Raw genomic sequence first — 18063 nt, 5'->3', positions numbered from 1 at the left:
CATGTTTATAAACAGTAAAATTAGAAGGATTTAACCCCCTGCACCGCTCCACCATACTAACAAAATTACCGGGGTCAACCGGAGTAATCACTTCCTTTCTCTACGGTTCAAAGACACTCAATCCTGCAGGAGTGTAGGGCGAGGGGTTTGACGGTTGGCTTTGTTCGAACCTCAATTCGTCCCGAAGAGTCGGAACGATACTGCGGTCATGCTCGAGGGAGATGAGCATAACCTCTCGTCTGAATCATTTATTATTGCAGATGCATAGCTAGGATGCTGGCCTGACTAGGCACCGTCCCGAACAACCGAAGGAATCCTTTTCACCCGCACCGGTCATCGAAGAGTTGCCGACCGAGTGGGTGGACATGTCAGTGTTGTTATCTGATCTGAATTGAGGAATGCAATTTCCAATACCAGAGGCAATGGAAGTGGAGTGGGTCACAGAATCAATGTGAAGAAAGCCGCTTTGGGCAGTGGGTGCCGCGGCCCTAGTGCTGTCTCAGAACTAGATTGCTCTCTTGCACCAATCCAAGGCCACGACAATCCATTTTGAGTTCAGGCACTTCCGGGTACAGTCAGTACTTTGAGAAGACTATCGAAGCTCCAATGGGCTCGAACGCAAATTAAAGTGGATTGCAAGCTTCGTACGAATGAGCTCGTCATCAAGGCTTGCTCTGTTGAATGCACGAAGGATACTTCGGTCGACATGGAAAGAGGAATGGATTGGTCCGCCAGTCCATGATATAGACGTCGCACCAAACATGCCGGGTCCATTCTCAATCTCCTATAGCTAAAGAAGCAGTTATTTTCAGATCACCGTTTTCAATAGGCTAGGTCTAAATCTTGCACATGTCAATGAAATCAAACATTACCTAGGATTTCAAAAGCTCCCCCTTCAAGCTGATATATGGTGCCTAGTTGGCCCACTGAACTGAAATGGCAGAGATAAATGTCTTAATTCGGGTTTGTTGGTTCCTCTCGACGGTGCAATATGCTGATTGTTCCATAGTCACCCGAGACATTCACACTTCGAAACCTTCGTTTGCAGACACTAGCTTTTGACACACTAGTTAAATGCTTTCATGATCCCATGGTCTCTATATTGCGATTAAGGACCCCGCCCTCAATTTTGTGTGTTCAAGCCAGGACTCTGTCCAAAACGCATCTAACATCCCCAATGTGTAGGTGTCCAGGGTCTTGACCCTTCTATCGTGACTACATGTTTCGTTGTTGTTTCAACATCTCACCAAGCATCTATAGCCCCCTAATTTCGACTAATAAACGTTGCTTTCCCATCTGCCTGGTCCCTCTGTTAATCCCCAGGTTAGCCGAGCTCATGGAAGCAATAGTGGGCAGGCCGTTATTACTGGGACTTTACCTACCCATCAAGGTCTCAAGCAGCACAATGACCAGCTGACCCCTGCGACTACGACCTCGAGTCTAGGCATCCGTCACGAACATGCGGATGTCCTCATATACAATTCCAAACAATACCTATAGTTACCTATATCGCCATATCTGTTAGTAGGCCAGGGCTTGGTATTCATGACTTGGAATTGCAGAACCCTGTTATGCACTATAGCTAGGATACCGCCTGCTAGGCAACTCTGCAATGCCGTCTCATCCCGTCCGTAGCGTACTGCCAGCCCTCTGCCTATTCAAGTAGAGGTCTCTTTAGACTTCTGTCTTTCCTGCCTGTCGTTATGGACCTTACCCTCACGCTTTCACATTATGGGATTTGTTAGAAAGAGTTCGGCTTGTTATTTTCCTAGAAACTACAATTAACAGACAGCACTAGACACCTATATGATTTCCCACAGTAAAGTATAATAGTGAGTAAGGTAGTGATAGGACACTACTCATATTTATCTTTGCTATGTGAGTTTACTTTCTTCATTTAATACTATACTTTCTTCCTATTGTTGGTGTCATTGGTTTGCACATCACTAGACTTTGATTTCCGCGATCTAAAAGTTCCGGGGTACCCATGTCATTGGACCGAGATAGGGATGTTACCTTTCAAAAGAGTGAATAGTCAGGAGCCATGCCTAAAGCCCTTTTATTCCAGAATTTAGTTCGTCATGCAATATGGACTAGTCATGCATATATATTACTTGTCAGCACTCTATAAACCAATGCCGGATATTGCAACAGCAAGGCCTGGGATCGTTCTGTTCCAAAGCGTACTATATTATTGGCTCTAACTCCACATTTGATTAACTGAAGATCATATGCCGCCCGGTCTAGTAAACGATGATTATCGCTGACTGGGCCAGGTACAACTGCCGAGTACTAGATAGAGATGGCATCAGCCCGATACATCTGGCAACCCGGATAAGGAATGGGTGGTCTAGACCATACCAAAAGTGGACTAATGCAAACAGCGCCGGTGCAGGGCCGATCTGCAGTAAGTTTCCTAATTGGGCGATAGTGCATGAGGTAATCAGGCCGGCCAACGAAAGGCCAGGAAATAAAAATCAAGGGCGGTATCGGCGGCCTGTGACGTACCTGATGTGACTCAAGTCACAGGAACCACCTGAGGCAAACAGGACCCCCTCCCCTACCCCAAGAGGGGCCTACTTTAGTCATGGCTATAATTCAGGTTACGAAGTCGTCTAGATATGGTTGCCAGGTTGCTTGGAGACCAGTAGCTGGAATTCACCAATCGTAAGGGTTCCCAGGACTTTGGTGGAAGGGCGATTATCAATCGTTGCCATCTCGACGCGGCGATGGAGACGCTATCTCGGGGAAGCCCCCTGCCGATGTCGGGTCCAGCTAACCCAGTCTTGTCTAGCAGAGGCCAACCCTAGAGGCAAACCCTCACTACTTGAAAGGAAAAGCCCTGCGGAACAGTGATAGGACGCTTAAACGAAGATCGACCACCTGTACCAATAATGATACTGTCGGGCTGCTGGCCTGCCCTCCAGTGGCAAATCCACGTAGCCGCCGTAGCAGCCTCCAGACTCCCCGTAGCCCAGTTAGGGACTGTGACGGACTTCGATAAGGGAACGGTCTACTCCGTACAGCGCATTGGCTGAGCCCATCGGGGACTGGGGAAAGATCCTCACGCTGAGCAATTGGGGCTTGCCGGATGCGCAGTGAACGGTCCAGGTTCCCCACAGAGCCGACCAAAAAAGAAGACGAGCCCGGCGGTGGCCGAGTGAAAATTTCGTTCGTTGCCGCAGCGAGGGACCGGCCGACGGAGAAAGAGTAAGAGTCAGAGTCATCATCGGCGAATCAGGACTAGACCGCCCGCCTTTTCATCCCCACCCACTTTTCTTTCTCCTTGGACCTACCTATGACTCCTCCCTGCATTTCCTCGACGACATCTTTCCATATAAATCGAACGTGACTCAGTCCTGGTCATTGCTGTTAGTCTTCCTCATATATCTGCTCTTTTCCTGATTTTTCCTGCTTCCTTCCCTGCTCTAACCGTCACTCGCAGCAGCCTTCTACTATACCGATCTATCTACTTACTACCCCACCATCAATTCCATTACAATGTGCCCCGGTGCCGACCACGAGCCCAATGGGCAGGCCGCCAATGGCGCCAATGCCAACGGTATGACTGCATCTTGCAACCGGATGAAGCGCCAGTGCCCGTACTGACTGATCCCTCAAGGTGAACACCCCGGCTTCACTGCCGTTGAGACTCGCCAGAACCCCCACCCTTCCGCCTCCCGCAACCCCTACGGCCACAACGTCGGTGTTACCGACTTCCTGAGCAATGTCTCCCGCTTCCAGATCATCGAGAGTACCCTGCGTGAGGGTGAGCAGTTCGCCAACGCTTTCTTCGACACCGAGAAGAAGATCGAAATCGCCAAGGCTCTGGACGACTTCGGTGTTGACTACGTGAGTCATGCCCGGGGATGATGTCGGGCGATCGAAAAGAGCGTGCACTGACCACCAGCTTAGATCGAGCTTACCAGCCCTTGCGCCTCGGAGCAGTCGAGAAAGGACTGCGAGGCTATCTGCAAGCTTGGCCTCAAGGCTAAGGTATGTTGAAATCGCTGCAGCGAGTCGCCTATACTAGATCCTGACTGTTGAATTAGATCCTCACCCACATCCGTTGCCACATGGACGATGCCAGAATCGCCGTCGAGACCGGTGTCGATGGAGTGTAAGTGATATATTACCCTGTATAACTCATTCGACCGCTAACGCCGTGCAAGTGATGTCGTCATTGGAACCTCTTCTTACCTCCGTGAGCACTCCCACGGTAAGGACATGACCTACATCAAGAACACCGCCATCGAAGTCATCGAATTCGTCAAGTCCAAGGGCATTGAGATCCGTTTCTCCAGCGAGGATTCCTTCCGCTCTGACCTCGTCGATCTCCTGTCCATCTACTCCGCCGTCGACAAGGTTGGTGTCAACCGTGTCGGTATCGCCGATACCGTCGGCTGCGCTTCTCCCCGCCAGGTTTACGAGCTCGTCCGTGTCCTGAGGGGTGTCGTCGGATGTGACATTGAGACTCACTTCCACAACGACACTGGTTGTGCCATTGCCAACGCCTACTGTGCCCTGGAGGCCGGTGCCACCCACGTCGATACCTCCGTCCTGGGTATCGGTGAGCGTAACGGTATCACTCCCCTGGGTGGTCTCATGGCCCGCATGATGGTTGCCGACCCCGAATACGTCAAGAGCAAGTACAAGCTCGAGAAGCTCAAGGACATCGAGGACCTCGTTGCCGAGGCCGTTGAGGTTAACATTCCCTTCAACAACTACATCACCGGTTTCTGCGCCTTCACCCACAAGGCCGGTATCCACGCCAAGGCCATCCTCAACAACCCCAGCACCTACGAGATCATCAACCCTGCCGACTTCGGCATGTCGAGATACGTCCACTTCGCCTCTCGTCTGACCGGCTGGAACGCGATCAAGTCGCGTGCCCAGCAGCTCAACATCACCATGACGGATGACCAGTACAAGGAGTGCACTGCCAAGATCAAGGCTCTTGCTGACATCCGCCCCATCGCCGTTGATGATGCTGACAGCATCATCCGTGCCTACTACCGCAACCTCAAGCTGGGTGAGAACAAGCCCCTCCTTGACCTCACGGCCGACGAGCAGGCTCAGTTCGCTGCCAAGGAGAAGGAGCTGGCTGCCCAGGGTGCTCTCTAAGCAAGCTTCAGCCTGCTGTCGCCTTGGTTTCTTTCTAATTTGCATATATTCCGATTGGGATAGACCGTCTATATCGTTTTTAGAGCTTTGATCATACCTTTTAGCGGCTCCCTTGGTGGAAGACGTTCGTGTTTGCGTGTTTGTTTTATGAATGGATGTTTATGTGTCTCAGGATGGTTTGTTCGGTTTCCACGGGGTTTTCAAAAGTTTTTCATTGTCTCTGATGGAAAAAAAGAGGGAGGTCGGTGTTAGGAAGCCCTTGGTCCGCTTGGTGGACCCTGTACATACGCAGCTATATTTCCTACAATATACAGGATACAAATTATCGTGGGGCCAGACAGTAGTAGGTCATGGGATAATCCCGTAGGATTTGAGCAGGTGCGCATGTGGGAACCGAGGCAGCCGGCCGCGGTTGGCTCTTATCGCGCCGGCTCGGTTTCCTGCATCATCCGACCGGCGACCTTCACTTCCCCAGTTCCCCCATTCCTGGAGGTCGTCGCGCCCTTCCCCGACCCCGCGACTTCTTGTACATTCATACTGTTATTATGGCATCGTCTTTACTCCCTGCCGCCCTGCAGAATAAACTACTGGGCTACAGCCGGGCTCCCGGCACCCAGCTGGTGACTTTACCCTTGGACCTGTAAGTGCTCGAGCAGCATTCCATCGCCCCGCGCCCCAGCGGAGACCCTCTGGTCGGGCATTTCTTTCGAACTCTACGCTAACTTGTCGATCACCTGGAAACAGTCTTCGGAATATTGTGTTTATCCTGTTTATCCTTCGTTACGTCCGCAAGACATTCTATTCTTTGCGGGGTTATGGCATCTTTGGCAGCATCCGCAATGTCTACGCATCCGTTCGTCTCTTCTTCTATTCGGTATTTTTGCGATTCCCCGGTGTCCGCGGCCAGGTCGATAAGCAGGTCTCCACGGCAATCGAGGGCCTTGAGTCGAAGCTCATCGCCAGTGGACCTGGTGTTACACGATATCTGAACCTTCCTAAGGAAGGATGGACGGCCGAGCAGGTTCGCGCTGAGCTGGATAAGCTGGCGGGTATGGAACACACGCGCTGGGAAGATGGTCGTGTTAGCGGTGCTGTGTATCACGGTGGACAGGATCTCCTGAAGCTTCAGGCAGAGGCCTTTGGACAATTCGGTGTTGCGAACCCCATCCACCCCGATGTTTTCCCTGGTGTTCGGAAGATGGAAGCCGAGGTCGTGGCTATGGTTAGTATGCCCCGGGCTTGAGATGGATATGGGCTCACTTGGACGCAGGTCATGGCGTTGTTCAATGCCCCGTCTGATGGCGCAGGTGTTACTACCAGTGGCGGTACGGAGTCGATCATCATGGCTTGCTTGGGTGCGCGCCAGAAGGCTTTCCTCGAACGAGGTGTGACGGAGCCAGAGATGTGAGTGTAAGACCTATCATACATATTTCGTTTCTGACACAAACATAGGATCATTCCCGATACTGCTCATGCTGCTTTCTACAAGGCCTGCAACTACTTCAAGATCAAGCTCCATCGCGTTCCCTGCCCGGCTCCCGACTACAAGGTGGACATCCCCTCCGTCCGTCGGTTGATTAACTCGAACACCATCTTGATTGTCGGCTCTGCCCCCAACTTCCCTCACGGAATCGTTGATGATATCCCGGCTCTATCGCGCTTGGCCGTTGCCTACAAGATCCCTCTGCATGTCGACTGCTGCCTTGGTTCCTTTGTTATTGCCTTCCTCAAGAAGGCCGGCTTTCCGTCGCCGTACGAAGAGGAGGGCGGCTTTGACTTCCGCCAACCCGGTGTGACCAGCATCAGTGTCGACACGCACAAGTATGGATTTGCCCCCAAGGGCAACTCGGTGCTCCTGTACCGTAACAAGGTCTACCGCAGCTACCAATACTTCATCTACCCTGACTGGTCCGGTGGTGTTTACGCATCCCCGTCTGTGGCGGGATCTCGGCCCGGTGCTCTGATCGCCGGATGCTGGGCTAGTTTGATGAGTGTCGGAGAGTCTGGCTACATCAAGAGCTGCCTGGAGATCATGGGTGCGGCCAAGAAGTTTGAAGCAGCGATCAAGGAGCACCCGGTCCTGTCGAAGAACTTGGGCATTGTCGGGAAGCCCATGGTCAGTGTTGTCGCGTTCGCTAGCACGAACGAGGCCATTGATGTCTACGACATTGCGGACAGTCTCTCTGCCAAGGGCTGGCACCTCAATGCCCTGCAGTCGCCCCCGGCGATCCACGTCGCATTCACTGTGCCCACGTCCGCTGCCGTTGATGCGCTCACCACTGACCTGGTCGTGGTCGTGGAGAAGGAACTGGCGAAGGCGGAAGAGAGAAAGCAGCAAGGTAAGGCGTATGTCGTCAAGCGGGGCGATACGGCTGCGCTGTATGGTGTGGCTGGCAGCATGCCGGACAAGAGTATTGTCAGCCGCCTGGCCGAGGGCTTCCTTGACACCCTGTATAAAGCTTAGATGTTGATTGAAGACCTCCACTGTCAATACATATTGAAAGAAAAAGCCCTGCAATAGCGGGTCATCGGTGTTATGGTGTATAGGCTGGCGTTGCATTCCAACTCCATCATGGAGTAGATATTCTTATAAAACAAGACAAGACAAGACAAGACAAGACATTCCAGGTTTGATCCCATTCATAATATGACAGTGTATGTATAGTATAGTACAATGCAAAGCCGAACCAGCCCGAAGCCGCACAATGTCGGGCTGGTTAGTGACAAACGAAAAACCGCTGGATGCAAAGAAGCTCGAATCACTTCCAACCCTGCCCTTATTCATATGAAGAAGGCCCATACCAGCATAAATCGACCGGTATATGCAACCACCACTCAACAATTCCCTGCGTGCCAAGCCGTGCCCGATAATCGACCAAATCAACATAAACCCCGACTCCAATCGCAAATAAATCGAAACAAAAACCAGCAGCAAGCAATAAACCAAGCATGGTCAAAAACCAGGCACAGCACAGCCATCCCAGCACCCATCATCCCCAGACGAAATCCGACAAGCATTCACCTCAGCTTAAGCCCGTCTACACTCCCTCAACTCAGTCCCCGCCCTCTTCTCAACATAATATCCCGGATCCGGCTTGCGCTCCAAATGCACCTCCTGCTTCGTCAACCGACGATCCACCTCCTGCACCTCCACCAACTCCTTGACTTTCATAATGTTACCGGCGACGGACGGCGACACGGGGTGGAAGACGGTTGCCATGCGCTTCTTCAGGCCAAGGGCTTTGAGGACGTCGTGCGTGCGCCGCGGAAGTCCGATTGCTGAGCGCATGAGGGTGATCCGGAAGTAGCTGCTCATTTTGGTGGTGGGTTTGGTGGGATGGTCTGTGGATTGTGGGTGGATGGGTTTTGTTGGGTGAGATATTGGGATCTGGGGAGGGATTCCGGTTTGGTATTGTCTTGTGGAGGCTCGTGTGGGTTCTCGAGGTAGATAGTAGGTATCGAGCTGGCTGATAGTTTGATGGACATCCGCAAAATTCCCGAGCGGTTGAGAGGGCGGGGAGTCACGTGCGTGGTGGTTCTGCCGGCGGGCGGAGGAGCGGGTGGCATCTATTTCCAGCCTTCTGGATACAGTATGTATGTCTGGTGCAACTTCCACGTGGAGACGTCGATTGTGTTCAGAGCTAGAGAGGCTCAGTGAGCCATTGGTGAGATTTGTGTTTTGCTTGTGCAGCTGTGTGAGTGGTCTTGGCTAATGTTTGGTGGTATTTGCAGATACCCTTCGTTCAAGCGCTGCGCGTTGGAGGGGAGCTTACGATCTACTTGTACTATACCACTGGTGGCTTTTGGATCTCTGCGGATTCTGATACTCGACTTGTGGTTGCTACGGTAGCCTTGGAATTGTTATTGTCTGGCTATTGAAATCCACGGTTCTAAGGCACCTCGTCGACCGACTATACCCCTCGGAGCTTGGCTACCTGTTAACTCGACTGTGGATGATTCGACCGAGTACGGAACTGTTATTTTCATCGTGCTAGAAGCAATACAGCATGGCGCGCGGCGAAGATAACAACGGAACGGTGGCCATGCCCCGTCTCGAGGATATCCTCCGACACCCCGAAGACCTGGACAAGATCACCGGCCTGAAAGCCGAATACTCGCGCAAGAAAGCCGCCGTCGACGCCCAGCTCCGAGAAGGTCTCCGCGACCAGCTAGAAACCGTCCAGCGCAGCATCAACGCTCTCACCGAAGGTCAGCGGCAGGTTTCCAAGACCAAGGACGAGTTGCAAGGCATCGACAAGCTATGCGCGGAGTCACAGACCAGCGTGGAGGATTTCTCGCAGATTGACCGGCTGGCCAAGGTGCAGAGGAACTTTGAGGCGACGTTGATGATGAAGAAGGGGCTGGAGAATTTCAGTGAGGATTTGGCGGTGGTGGAGGATCTTTTGCGGGAGGATGATGAGGATTTGGAGAATCAGCCGAATCTGCTGCGGGCTCATATGCATATTTCGAAGCTGCGGGATTTCAGAGATGAGGCGATGGATCAGATCCGCAAGGCGCAGGATCCGAGTAGTGAGGAGACATTGGCGGATTACTTCCAGGGATTGGATTCCGTGATTGATTGGTTTGATGACCATCTTGGAACGGCGTGCATGAACTTGATCCCGCTGGTGCAGTCGGATAACCCCGGGATGGTGGTTCGGCTGGCCGTCGTGGTCATGAATGAGGAGAAGAATGATGACACGGTGCGGGCGCTGCAGGAGGCGCAGAAAGACCATCAGGATCTGGCGGACCGGTTCAAGTCGATGAATGTGGGACCCAAGACAGTGAGGGGATATAAGGAGAAGTTCTTGCAGGCGATCGAGTTTTACGCGCAGAATCAGTTCGAAGCCACCAAGGAAGACTTCCTGGCCGAGCCGGACCAGCTGGATAAGAGCTTCCGATGGTTCTTCAACGACCTCTACACCGTTCAGCAGGGCATGCAATCGCTGATGCCGAAGAAGTGGAAGATCTACAAGACCTACACGGATATTTACCATCGGATGATGCACGACTTCTTCATCGGACTGATCAATGACCCGGAGCTTCCCGCCGATAACCTGCTGGCCATCATTCACTGGACCGAGAAATACTACAAGAAGATGAACAAGCTCGGCTGGAAACAGTCCGACCTCAAGCCCAACATCCTGGACGACCGCGAGCCCGAGCTCATCCGGCAATGGCAGAACATCATCATCCGCGCGGTGGAAGACTGGACGAACCGCATCGCCGAAACCGACCGCAAGGGATTCGTCGAACGCATCCCCGACTCCCTGGACACCAACCCGGAGGGCTGCTTCCGCACCAAGACCCTCCCCGACATGTGGCGCATGCTTCACGAGCAGATCATGGCCTCGGGGGCCTCCTCCCGAACGGATGTCGTGGAGGGCATCATCGACGCCATGTTCCGGGTCCTCAAGGGCCGCCAGACTGCCTGGCAGACCCTCATCGACGAAGAATGCGCGAAATACAAAGCCCCCGGCGGCGACCAACTCGACGGCCTCCAACTCCTCCAAGACTGGCTCGTCGCCGTGGCAAACGACCAAATCGCCTGCATCGACGACAACGAAGAAACCGGCCAGCTCGGCTACCTCACACGCTTCAAGCGCGACTTCGAAACCATCGTCGACCCGAAATACATGGCTTCACAAGCCATCCCGGAACTGGACGCCCTCCGCGACGGCTACGTCGATCTCAGCACCTACTGTCTCACGCAATTCGTCGAAGTCATCTTCGCCGTCGACTTCCGCAGCACCATCCCGGACTTCTTCACCCAGAAATGGTACGGTGATTTCGCCATCAAACGAATCACCTCCACCTTCGAAGACTACATGGCGGATTACTCGCCCGTCCTGCACCCCTCCCTCACCGACATCCTGGTCGAAGAACTCTCCGACGAACTCCTGGTCCGCTACCTCTCCTCCGTGCGCAACCGCAGCGTCAAATTCCGCCACCAGACCGACCCCTACACCGACAAATTCAAGGACGACGTCCTCACCGTCTTCGCCTTCTTCCAGAACTACCCCGATTCATTCGCCGGCACGATCAAGCAGAAATGGCGTCTGGTTGACTGGTTGGTCCGTCTGCTGGAATCGGAGAAGGGCCCGACGCTGGTCTCGGTGTACGAGAGCTTCAAGACGGAGTATTGGGATCTGCAGCTCTCGTGGGTGGAGGCGGTGTTGCGTACGCGGGATGATTTCGAACGTAGCATGCTTAGTGCTGTGAAGGTGAAGGCGGCGGAGTTGTCGGTCGAGAGGGGGATGGAGACGCTTATGAGTAAGGTGCGGTAGCTGCGGAAGTGGAGTTGCGAAGATAGAGAGGTGCATGGGCATGGGGTGGTGGGTGTCTTTCAGCGAGGCGTTTGGTGTTATAGCCTAGGGTATGTTCGTTAGATTAGTTGATTCTATCTACTTTTGGATCCTGGTGTCCGTGCTACATGTTATCTACTCTTCTCATCGCAATTCATGCAGTTCATCATATTATATTATTGAACATCATGATATACCCTAGAAGAGCAAGCTCTTCTCCCCCACAACACGATACTTCTCCCCCAACCGTGCATTCATTCCCCCATCTTCTCCTCCCAAATCCGGCTCCAATTTCTTCGCCCCCATCTCACAAATAGTCACCGCCTCGATAGGGAAATCCCTCGCCCAGACGAATGCCTTCTCTTCATTCTCCCCTTCACCCAATTGACTCCCCTCCCCATCCTCACTCCCCGTCTCCCCCTCCCCAACAGTATCACTCCCCCCAATCTCCCCCTCCACCCCAGAAGAATACCCCCTATACTGCGCAAGTAACCCCCTCGCATCAAATGAATACTGCTCTTTCCTCTTCCCCCCGCCCCCTCCAGCTGGTACCTTTCCCCCTCGTCCCCGCCCATGGCCACCACCACCACCCCGTCCCGGCCTCCCCTTGACATAAATCGTATTCACAACCGTCGCATGCAACAACAACTTCCTCTTCTTTGCCTCGGGCACCAAGAACCCCGCTTCGAGGAACGCATCTCGAAGTTTCACGCAGAAGGGATATAATCGTGAAGTAGGATCGACGGGACTAGCGTGCAGGACGGTAGCGGCTTTACCGCGCGGAAGGGCGTGTAGCGATTTCAGCGAAATGAGCAATGGCTCTGGGGTTGGGTCTGGGGTCTCGTTCGGGGTCGTGGTTGAGATTGTGGAGGGGCTTGAATCTCGTAGCATAGATATCAAATCTAGGGTTTGTAGGAAGTCGAGGGCTTCTGTTAAGCGCTCGGGAGTGGGCAGGCTCATGACACCTAGGGTGAGGTGGAGGGTACCCACGGGGCGGTGGGCGGAGGGGGGGATCAAGGGTTGGGGGGGAGGGAGGGGTTTGAGGGGGTGGTGGTGGGAGGGGTCTGGAGGTGGGAGTGATGGGATGGAGGCTTTGAATGCGGCGAGGGAGGATTCGAGTTGGGGGAGGGAGGTGGTGTTGATGAGGGGGAGGCAGAGGAAGTGGGTGAGGGGAGGGCGCTTTTCTTTCTTGGGGGCGGACATGGTTTGGTGGTTATTGTGATGGTGGTGGTAGGATCGGATGGGGTAAATTGATGTTGTTATTGAGATTGGAATTGGTATTGGTGAATGAATTGAGATGCAGGGCCGGAGGGGCCTGCAGAGGAGCATCGAGGGGTGATGCGATTGATATTGATGCAGTGATGGTGGTGGTCGTCGTCAAACGGAGGCGGTCAGCGCAGCGAACGTCTAAAAAGGGTCACTTTCAGTGAGGACTGCGTAGCTATCTGCAAGGTAATTGCCAATAGCTGTCGATAGATGTAAGAAAGAAAAGAAAGCAGCTGTCAGACTCACGAGTAAGCGGAGACGACCGAGCTATAGCTCCGCTCAGCCAATGACAGGCCGCTCAGCTCCGCATGAATGATGTGATGCCATCACTTCTTTCTTCCTCTTCCTCCTCGATTTTCCATCATCTCCACCACCCTTAATCGCATCCACCACAACCTCAATATGAATCCCATCCCATCAACCATGTCCCGTCTCCCTCGAGCAATCCTCTCCCCCGCCGTCGCCCGACCTTCTCTCCGCGTCGCCGCCCGCTTCGCAGCAGCACCCCGTTTCCTGCAGCAGCAGCAGCAGCAGCAGCAGCAGCACCCCCGTCAAAACTTCCACTCCACCCCAGTCCCTCGCAAAGGCATCTTCCCCGACTCCGCGGATCCCCCGGCCCCAAACCCCCAGTCCAACAATGTCGCCGGCGCAGCCGCCCACGTCACCGAACCGTCCCCGTTGACGGACGGCCAGTACCACGAGTACGCGGAACATTATCTGAACGTGGTGCAGACCGAGATTGAGAATCTCCAGGAGACGGGATCGGATATGGAGGCTGAGTATAGTGTGCGTCCCCTCCATTTCCTTCTCATCGCATACCAACAAAGCAAGAAAAAGAGACAACGGGCTAATAAGGTTGAATAGGCCGGCGTCATGAACATCATCGTCCCCGGAGTAGGCACCTACGTGCTCAACAAGCAGCCCCCCAACAAGCAGATCTGGCTGAGTTCGCCGATTTCCGGCCCCAAGCGGTACGACTGGGTCGTGGAGGGGGATCGCATGTACGAGAAGCAGGAGTCGCGGCCGTTTGTGCACGGACAGTGGGTGTATCTCCGGGATGGGTCGAACTTGACGGATCTGTTGAATCATGAGTTGACGTTGAACTTGCCGAAGGATGTGTACAGTGAGGTTGAGTAACTCCTGTGCTGAGATACGAGATATGGTGCATACTTGTTGAGGAAGGATTTGTAGGATATGATTGTGTGCTATTCAGTCTGGTAGATAATACACTTCGGCAGTAGTACTCGTAGGAGTACTTTGCGCAGATAAGACATGACAAGTTCTTGTGAAGCTTCCAACCAAGCGAAGCATCTAGCGCACCGACGATCAAATGCGCCTTCTGGGCGCGGCATCGGCTCTGCATCGTGCGCCTCATGGCGCCGTAGCTTAGCGGGGTGAGCATGCATAGCAGCTCGTATATCCGATACACCTCCCTCGACGCTCATCGACACAGCCCTGCTACCCCGGCGCATCATTGCATCCAGCAGCAAGTCTGTCGCAACCCTGTCTGCCTATCGCATAGCAAGATCCAATCTCCCTATCCAATCATTCATATAAACCAACCCTCACTCTACCAAACCCCTAAGCCTGCACCGCAACAGCCCCAGACGCCGACTTATCATCCCCATCCTTGGCAAGATCGCCCTAACAAAAATCCCATTAGCCATCATTCCAAACCACTCCCCAAATCCAAACCCCACACACAGTAAAGACAGGGAAGGGTGGGGGCAAGCATACCTCATCAAAAATCACCCGAATCATCAAACTACAACTCGGACAAACGGCAATATCCTCGCCGTCGCGCAGATCATCAATGGCGATTTCGAATCGGTCGCCACATGGACACGGGTAGTGGTAGATCTGGAGGGCGGGGTCGTAGGTCATGTCTTCGATTTCGATCTCGTCGTAGATGGAGAGGGATTCGTCGGCCATTTTGGTTTCTTGTTTCTTTCTTGGTTTGTGTGTTTGTGTGTTTGTTGTTGGGTTATGTTGTGGGGGGTAGGAAGAGGGGGATGTGTGCCTGGGTAGATAAACTTGTATGGTAGATGGCTATCGGAAAGTGGGTTTTACTTTTACTTATCGATGGAAGGGAAAAAGTTTGGAGGGGCGAGCGGTCAGGTGATTGTGGGGGGTTTGATTAGTTCCATAGTACTTTGTATATTCTAAGGATAAGGAAGGGTCGGTACGGGATGCTTAGTATTCATGTTCATGTTCATGTTCATATAGTATTAAATTAGTATCAATAAGGGTATCATAATCACACACTCAACCGCTCAATCTCCATTCTCACGTCCTCCACCTCCCGAATCAATCCCCCATACCGGCGCGCAATCTCCTTCATCGCCCCAGAGTCTGCTCTCCCTCTGCCCGTACCTCCATCTCTCCCTCCACCACCACCACCACCCACATCTTCATACCCCTTCAACTCCCCCAACGCCAACACACGCCTCTCCTCCAATCGCTCCCTCGTATCTTTCAAATGCCGATAATACCGACCCAGCGCATCCACCACCTCAGGCGTATGAATCGTAGCCAGCACATCCAATTCCGTAACACTACCCATCGCATTAGCCTTACCCAATCTACACCACCCTGCAGCAACACAACACAACACATACCTAAGTTTCCCCTCAATCCCCATCGCCACCATAGCCAAATGTTCCGCCTTGGCCTTCGTCGCCCTCGCCACAGCCCCATGTTTCGCCCGCTCCAGAAGCATCACCGTGCGCTCCAACACCGCCGCCCGCGTCGCAAGCACCTCCGCTGCCGTCCCCGCCATCCGGGTCCGTGCTGTCGGAAGCTCCGTCAACTGCATCTGGCGGAGAGCGCGGAGCCGCTCCGCTAGCTGCGAGGAAAGCGGGGTCTGCGCGATAGAGCGCATGGCTTGGCGGTTCCGGGCGCGGGTTCGGGGAAGGTTGTCTGCTGGAGGATCATTTCCGCCGGTGTTGGCGATGGTGCGGAGGTCGGTGATGGTGGTTGTGAGGATGGTGGTGAGAGGCGCGACGAGGAGCGGGAGGGTGGAGTAGAATTGGTCGATGTCCGGGGCGAGGAGGAATTGGATGTCTGCTGCATCGGGGGTGTCGTTGTCGAGGTCGAGTAGGTGGGGGGAGGATTCGAGGTAGAGGGTGGTGATGGCGAGGGAGTCTCGGGCCTGGTATTGTTTGTTAGTTTGGGGTGTCTCGGGCTCGGTTGGGTTGGAGTCTGGCTGACATCGTCAGGGAGGCTGCTATCCGGGTCAAAGGCTAGTCGGCGGAGGGCTTGCTGCTTAATCTGCTTCTTCGCATCGCGGATTCGGCACGCTTTCACTTCCTAGAGAACGCGGGTCAGATGGATGGTTGGATGACGGCAGGTCGAGGTAGCGTACTTCCAGAACCGCCTGCCGAGCGGGCTGCGCATCGTGGGCGCGCGTGGAGCCATCGGGGTTAAGTAAAGTAGTGGTCAGGTGTTGGTAGAGCTTCTTGAACTGGGGATTGTTGTCGAGAATGGCGGGGTCGCAGGGCGGGATCATGGTTCATGGCGATGCTGAAGCCAGCAGGTGGTCCAGTCGAGGATCACCAGCCGGCGACGGTCGGGCGCCACCGCCCATCCCGTGACTTGGCCGATCTACAACTGGAGAACATCCGGTCTACAGAGACAAAACCAACCCAAGATTCCGTATAATACAGCTTGATATCTCGCTTCCGTTTTCACATATCCTTCGTAATCATACATGTACCTGGCCTCAACAACGCCCATTCGAGCCCCATTATCGCTGCTTCGAACGCGACTCAGCTCAACGGAGATCCATCCCAACTCAACGAAATCACGTCGGATGCGGATATCCTGTTGCGCTGCGGCCGTCAAAAAGTTCAATCAGCTTCAAGATCTCCCCAAATATCACCATATGTACAAGTGGAACGCCCGATGCACATCGGTCCGCCCTCCAACATGAAAAGGTCGCTAGGAACAGAAGTAGAGTGATGAAAACAGACAACAGCTCATTAGTGGGTTGCAGACAGATATGCGTCGCCCTTCGGTAGGATTAACTAATCTGACCTATGGTGCATAGGCTTCAGATAGAAGATCAACACAAGTCCTCAGCAGCGATCATTCACTCCTCCTCACTCTCCTCCGAATCATCTTCGGAATCATCGCTACTCTCAATGGCTTCGACGGATTGAACAGGGTCAGGAGAACGACCGCCACCGCCGCCCTGGAACCGAGACAGGTTGCTCTCCAGCATGTTGATCTGGGCTTCCTGCTCGTACTTGCTCATCGGCTTGTTCTTCTTGGGCTTCGGGGCGGCCGCGTTTGCCGCAGCAACGGCCGCCGGATCCTCTTCTACAACATGCGGCGCGTTCTTCTTCACGAATCGAAGGAGCATAAGCAGAACATCGTTGGGAAGCTCATCGATGTCCAGTTCGATCTCGGCCTCTTGGGTACCCTGGTGATCTTATTAGACATTGCCGGAGGAGGCTGGGACAAATAACATACCTTGAGAGACGGGACATTGGCTTGGATGATCCTGAGCGCTTCCTGCATCTTCTTATCCGGAAGACTACTGATTCCGTTCGAAATGATCTGCTTCTCGTGATAGGTAACCCAATGCTGTTTCTCAGGCTTCGCCAAGGGCTTGCTGCTGCTGCTGCTGCTCTTCTTGTCCTTCTTGCCGAGACCCAACGATGAAGGCTTCTTGATCTCCTTCTTCCCAGGCTTGGACTTGGCCAGCTTCTTAGTGCCGGGAGGAGTCTTCTTTTTCTTCTGTGTGATGGCTTCGATCTGGCGAGACATTTCTTCCATCTGCTTCTGCAACAGACTGAGCTTCTCCGCATCGTAATCGCTTTCGTCCCCTTCCTCCTCACTTTCTTCCTCCGACGACTCTGCGCTGTGATGTTCAACATGTGGCTCATGCTGTTCCAAATAACGCGCCTTCTGGGACCACTTCTTGTTAAACTCTTCCTCCAGCTTCTGGCCCGCTACATAGGTAGGGTCGCCTGGAATGTTGAACTTGAAACAGTTCTTCAAGATAAGACGCATATCGAGCTCGAACTCCTTGGCATTTTCATATTGGCCGGCCTTCAGCTTGGTTTGCACCGTAGAAAAGTCCATCGGCTTCTTGATGATGCTGTGGTACGTGGGGATGTTCAGAGCCACCGGATCGACCGGAAAGTAGAACGGCATTGCATAAGTGTAATGCCTAGGTTTATGAAGCTCATCCAGTACTTCCTGGCAGAATCTCAACTCCCACTGGTATTTCTTCTTCTTCGGCTTCGTAGAGTAGGGGAGATCACGCTTGGGCGGGTGGATAGAACGCTTCGGGCGTCCATCGGCATTGGCAGAATCGCGACGGATCAAAGGGAGGCCTTCCGGGCCCAGGGCAAAGGTGGTC

At 53.6% G+C, this 18063-nt stretch overlaps 7 protein-coding genes across 7 annotated transcripts; 4 read left to right on the top strand and 3 right to left on the bottom strand.

The window, feature by feature from the left end:
* Positions 1-3011: 3011 nt before the first annotated feature.
* Positions 3012-5366, top strand: hcsA (homocitrate synthase). Its single transcript, XM_025716621.1, has 6 exons — positions 3012-3371; positions 3446-3562; positions 3623-3852; positions 3916-3996; positions 4053-4120; positions 4173-5366. The coding sequence occupies exons 2-6, from the start codon at positions 3502-3504 to the stop codon at positions 5122-5124; spliced, it is 1392 nt and encodes a 463-aa protein (XP_025578327.1). The 5' UTR covers positions 3012-3371; positions 3446-3501; the 3' UTR covers positions 5125-5366.
* A 219-nt stretch (positions 5367-5585) lies between these two features.
* On the top strand, positions 5586-7752 carry BO80DRAFT_422380 (sphinganine-1-phosphate aldolase DPL1). Its single transcript, XM_025718811.1, has 4 exons — positions 5586-5764; positions 5869-6346; positions 6395-6528; positions 6577-7752. The coding sequence occupies exons 1-4, from the start codon at positions 5670-5672 to the stop codon at positions 7586-7588; spliced, it is 1719 nt and encodes a 572-aa protein (XP_025578326.1). The 5' UTR covers positions 5586-5669; the 3' UTR covers positions 7589-7752.
* On the bottom strand, positions 7677-8588 carry BO80DRAFT_422379 (mitochondrial 54S ribosomal protein uL30m). Its single transcript, XM_025718810.1, has one exon. It carries the CDS (start codon positions 8438-8440, stop codon positions 8153-8155), a length of 288 nt encoding a protein of 95 aa, XP_025578325.1. The 5' UTR covers positions 8441-8588; the 3' UTR covers positions 7677-8152.
* A 135-nt stretch (positions 8589-8723) lies between these two features.
* On the top strand, positions 8724-11587 carry BO80DRAFT_400123 (SNARE-binding exocyst subunit SEC6). The gene is made up of 2 exons (XM_025717504.1): positions 8724-8789; positions 8857-11587. The coding sequence occupies exon 2, from the start codon at positions 9132-9134 to the stop codon at positions 11409-11411; it is 2280 nt and encodes a 759-aa protein (XP_025578324.1). The 5' UTR covers positions 8724-8789; positions 8857-9131; the 3' UTR covers positions 11412-11587.
* A 40-nt stretch (positions 11588-11627) lies between these two features.
* On the bottom strand, positions 11628-12632 carry BO80DRAFT_348410 (uncharacterized protein; the record flags this gene model as incomplete). The annotated part of the gene is made up of 1 exon (XM_025715458.1): positions 11628-12632. The coding sequence occupies one exon, from the start codon at positions 12630-12632 to the stop codon at positions 11628-11630; it is 1005 nt and encodes a 334-aa protein (XP_025578323.1).
* A 284-nt stretch (positions 12633-12916) lies between these two features.
* BO80DRAFT_400118 (frataxin family protein) lies at positions 12917-13972 on the top strand. Its single transcript, XM_025717503.1, has 2 exons — positions 12917-13481; positions 13560-13972. The coding sequence occupies exons 1-2, from the start codon at positions 13098-13100 to the stop codon at positions 13830-13832; spliced, it is 657 nt and encodes a 218-aa protein (XP_025578322.1). The 5' UTR covers positions 12917-13097; the 3' UTR covers positions 13833-13972.
* On the bottom strand, positions 13886-16205 carry BO80DRAFT_491251 (zf-CSL-domain-containing protein; the record flags this gene model as incomplete). The annotated part of the gene is made up of 6 exons (XM_025723689.1): positions 13886-14339; positions 14433-14744; positions 14986-15250; positions 15314-15846; positions 15906-16004; positions 16060-16205. Coding segments are annotated over 6 exons (1418 nt in total), but the record flags the coding sequence as incomplete, so codon positions are not given.
* Positions 16206-18063: the final 1858 nt, after the last annotated feature.

Source organism: Aspergillus ibericus (assembly GCF_003184845.1).
Source record: "Aspergillus ibericus CBS 121593 unplaced genomic scaffold BO80scaffold_7, whole genome shotgun sequence".
Lineage (NCBI taxonomy): Eukaryota > Fungi > Ascomycota > Eurotiomycetes > Eurotiales > Aspergillaceae > Aspergillus > Aspergillus ibericus.
Note: the sequence above shows the minus strand (reverse complement) of the source record. Positions and strands in the feature narration are given on the sequence as shown.

Coding starts and splice junctions, on each gene's coding strand:
- BO80DRAFT_400123 (XM_025717504.1), top strand. CDS start 9,132: ATGGCGCGCGGCGAAGATAACAACGGAACGGTGGCCATGCCCCGTCTC.
- hcsA (XM_025716621.1), top strand. CDS start 3,502: ATGTGCCCCGGTGCCGACCACGAGCCCAATGGGCAGGCCGCCAATGGC. Junction 3,997..4,052: donor AGCTTGGCCTCAAGGCTAAG/GTATGTTGAAAT, acceptor CTGTTGAATTAG/ATCCTCACCCACATCCGTTG. Junction 4,121..4,172: donor GAGACCGGTGTCGATGGAGT/GTAAGTGATATA, acceptor ACGCCGTGCAAG/TGATGTCGTCATTGGAACCT.
- BO80DRAFT_422379 (XM_025718810.1), bottom strand. CDS start 8,440: ATGAGCAGCTACTTCCGGATCACCCTCATGCGCTCAGCAATCGGACTT.
- BO80DRAFT_400118 (XM_025717503.1), top strand. CDS start 13,098: ATGAATCCCATCCCATCAACCATGTCCCGTCTCCCTCGAGCAATCCTC. Junction 13,482..13,559: donor ATATGGAGGCTGAGTATAGT/GTGCGTCCCCTC, acceptor AAGGTTGAATAG/GCCGGCGTCATGAACATCAT.
- BO80DRAFT_422380 (XM_025718811.1), top strand. CDS start 5,670: ATGGCATCGTCTTTACTCCCTGCCGCCCTGCAGAATAAACTACTGGGC. Junction 5,765..5,868: donor GTGACTTTACCCTTGGACCT/GTAAGTGCTCGA, acceptor ACCTGGAAACAG/TCTTCGGAATATTGTGTTTA. Junction 6,529..6,576: donor GGTGTGACGGAGCCAGAGAT/GTGAGTGTAAGA, acceptor ACACAAACATAG/GATCATTCCCGATACTGCTC.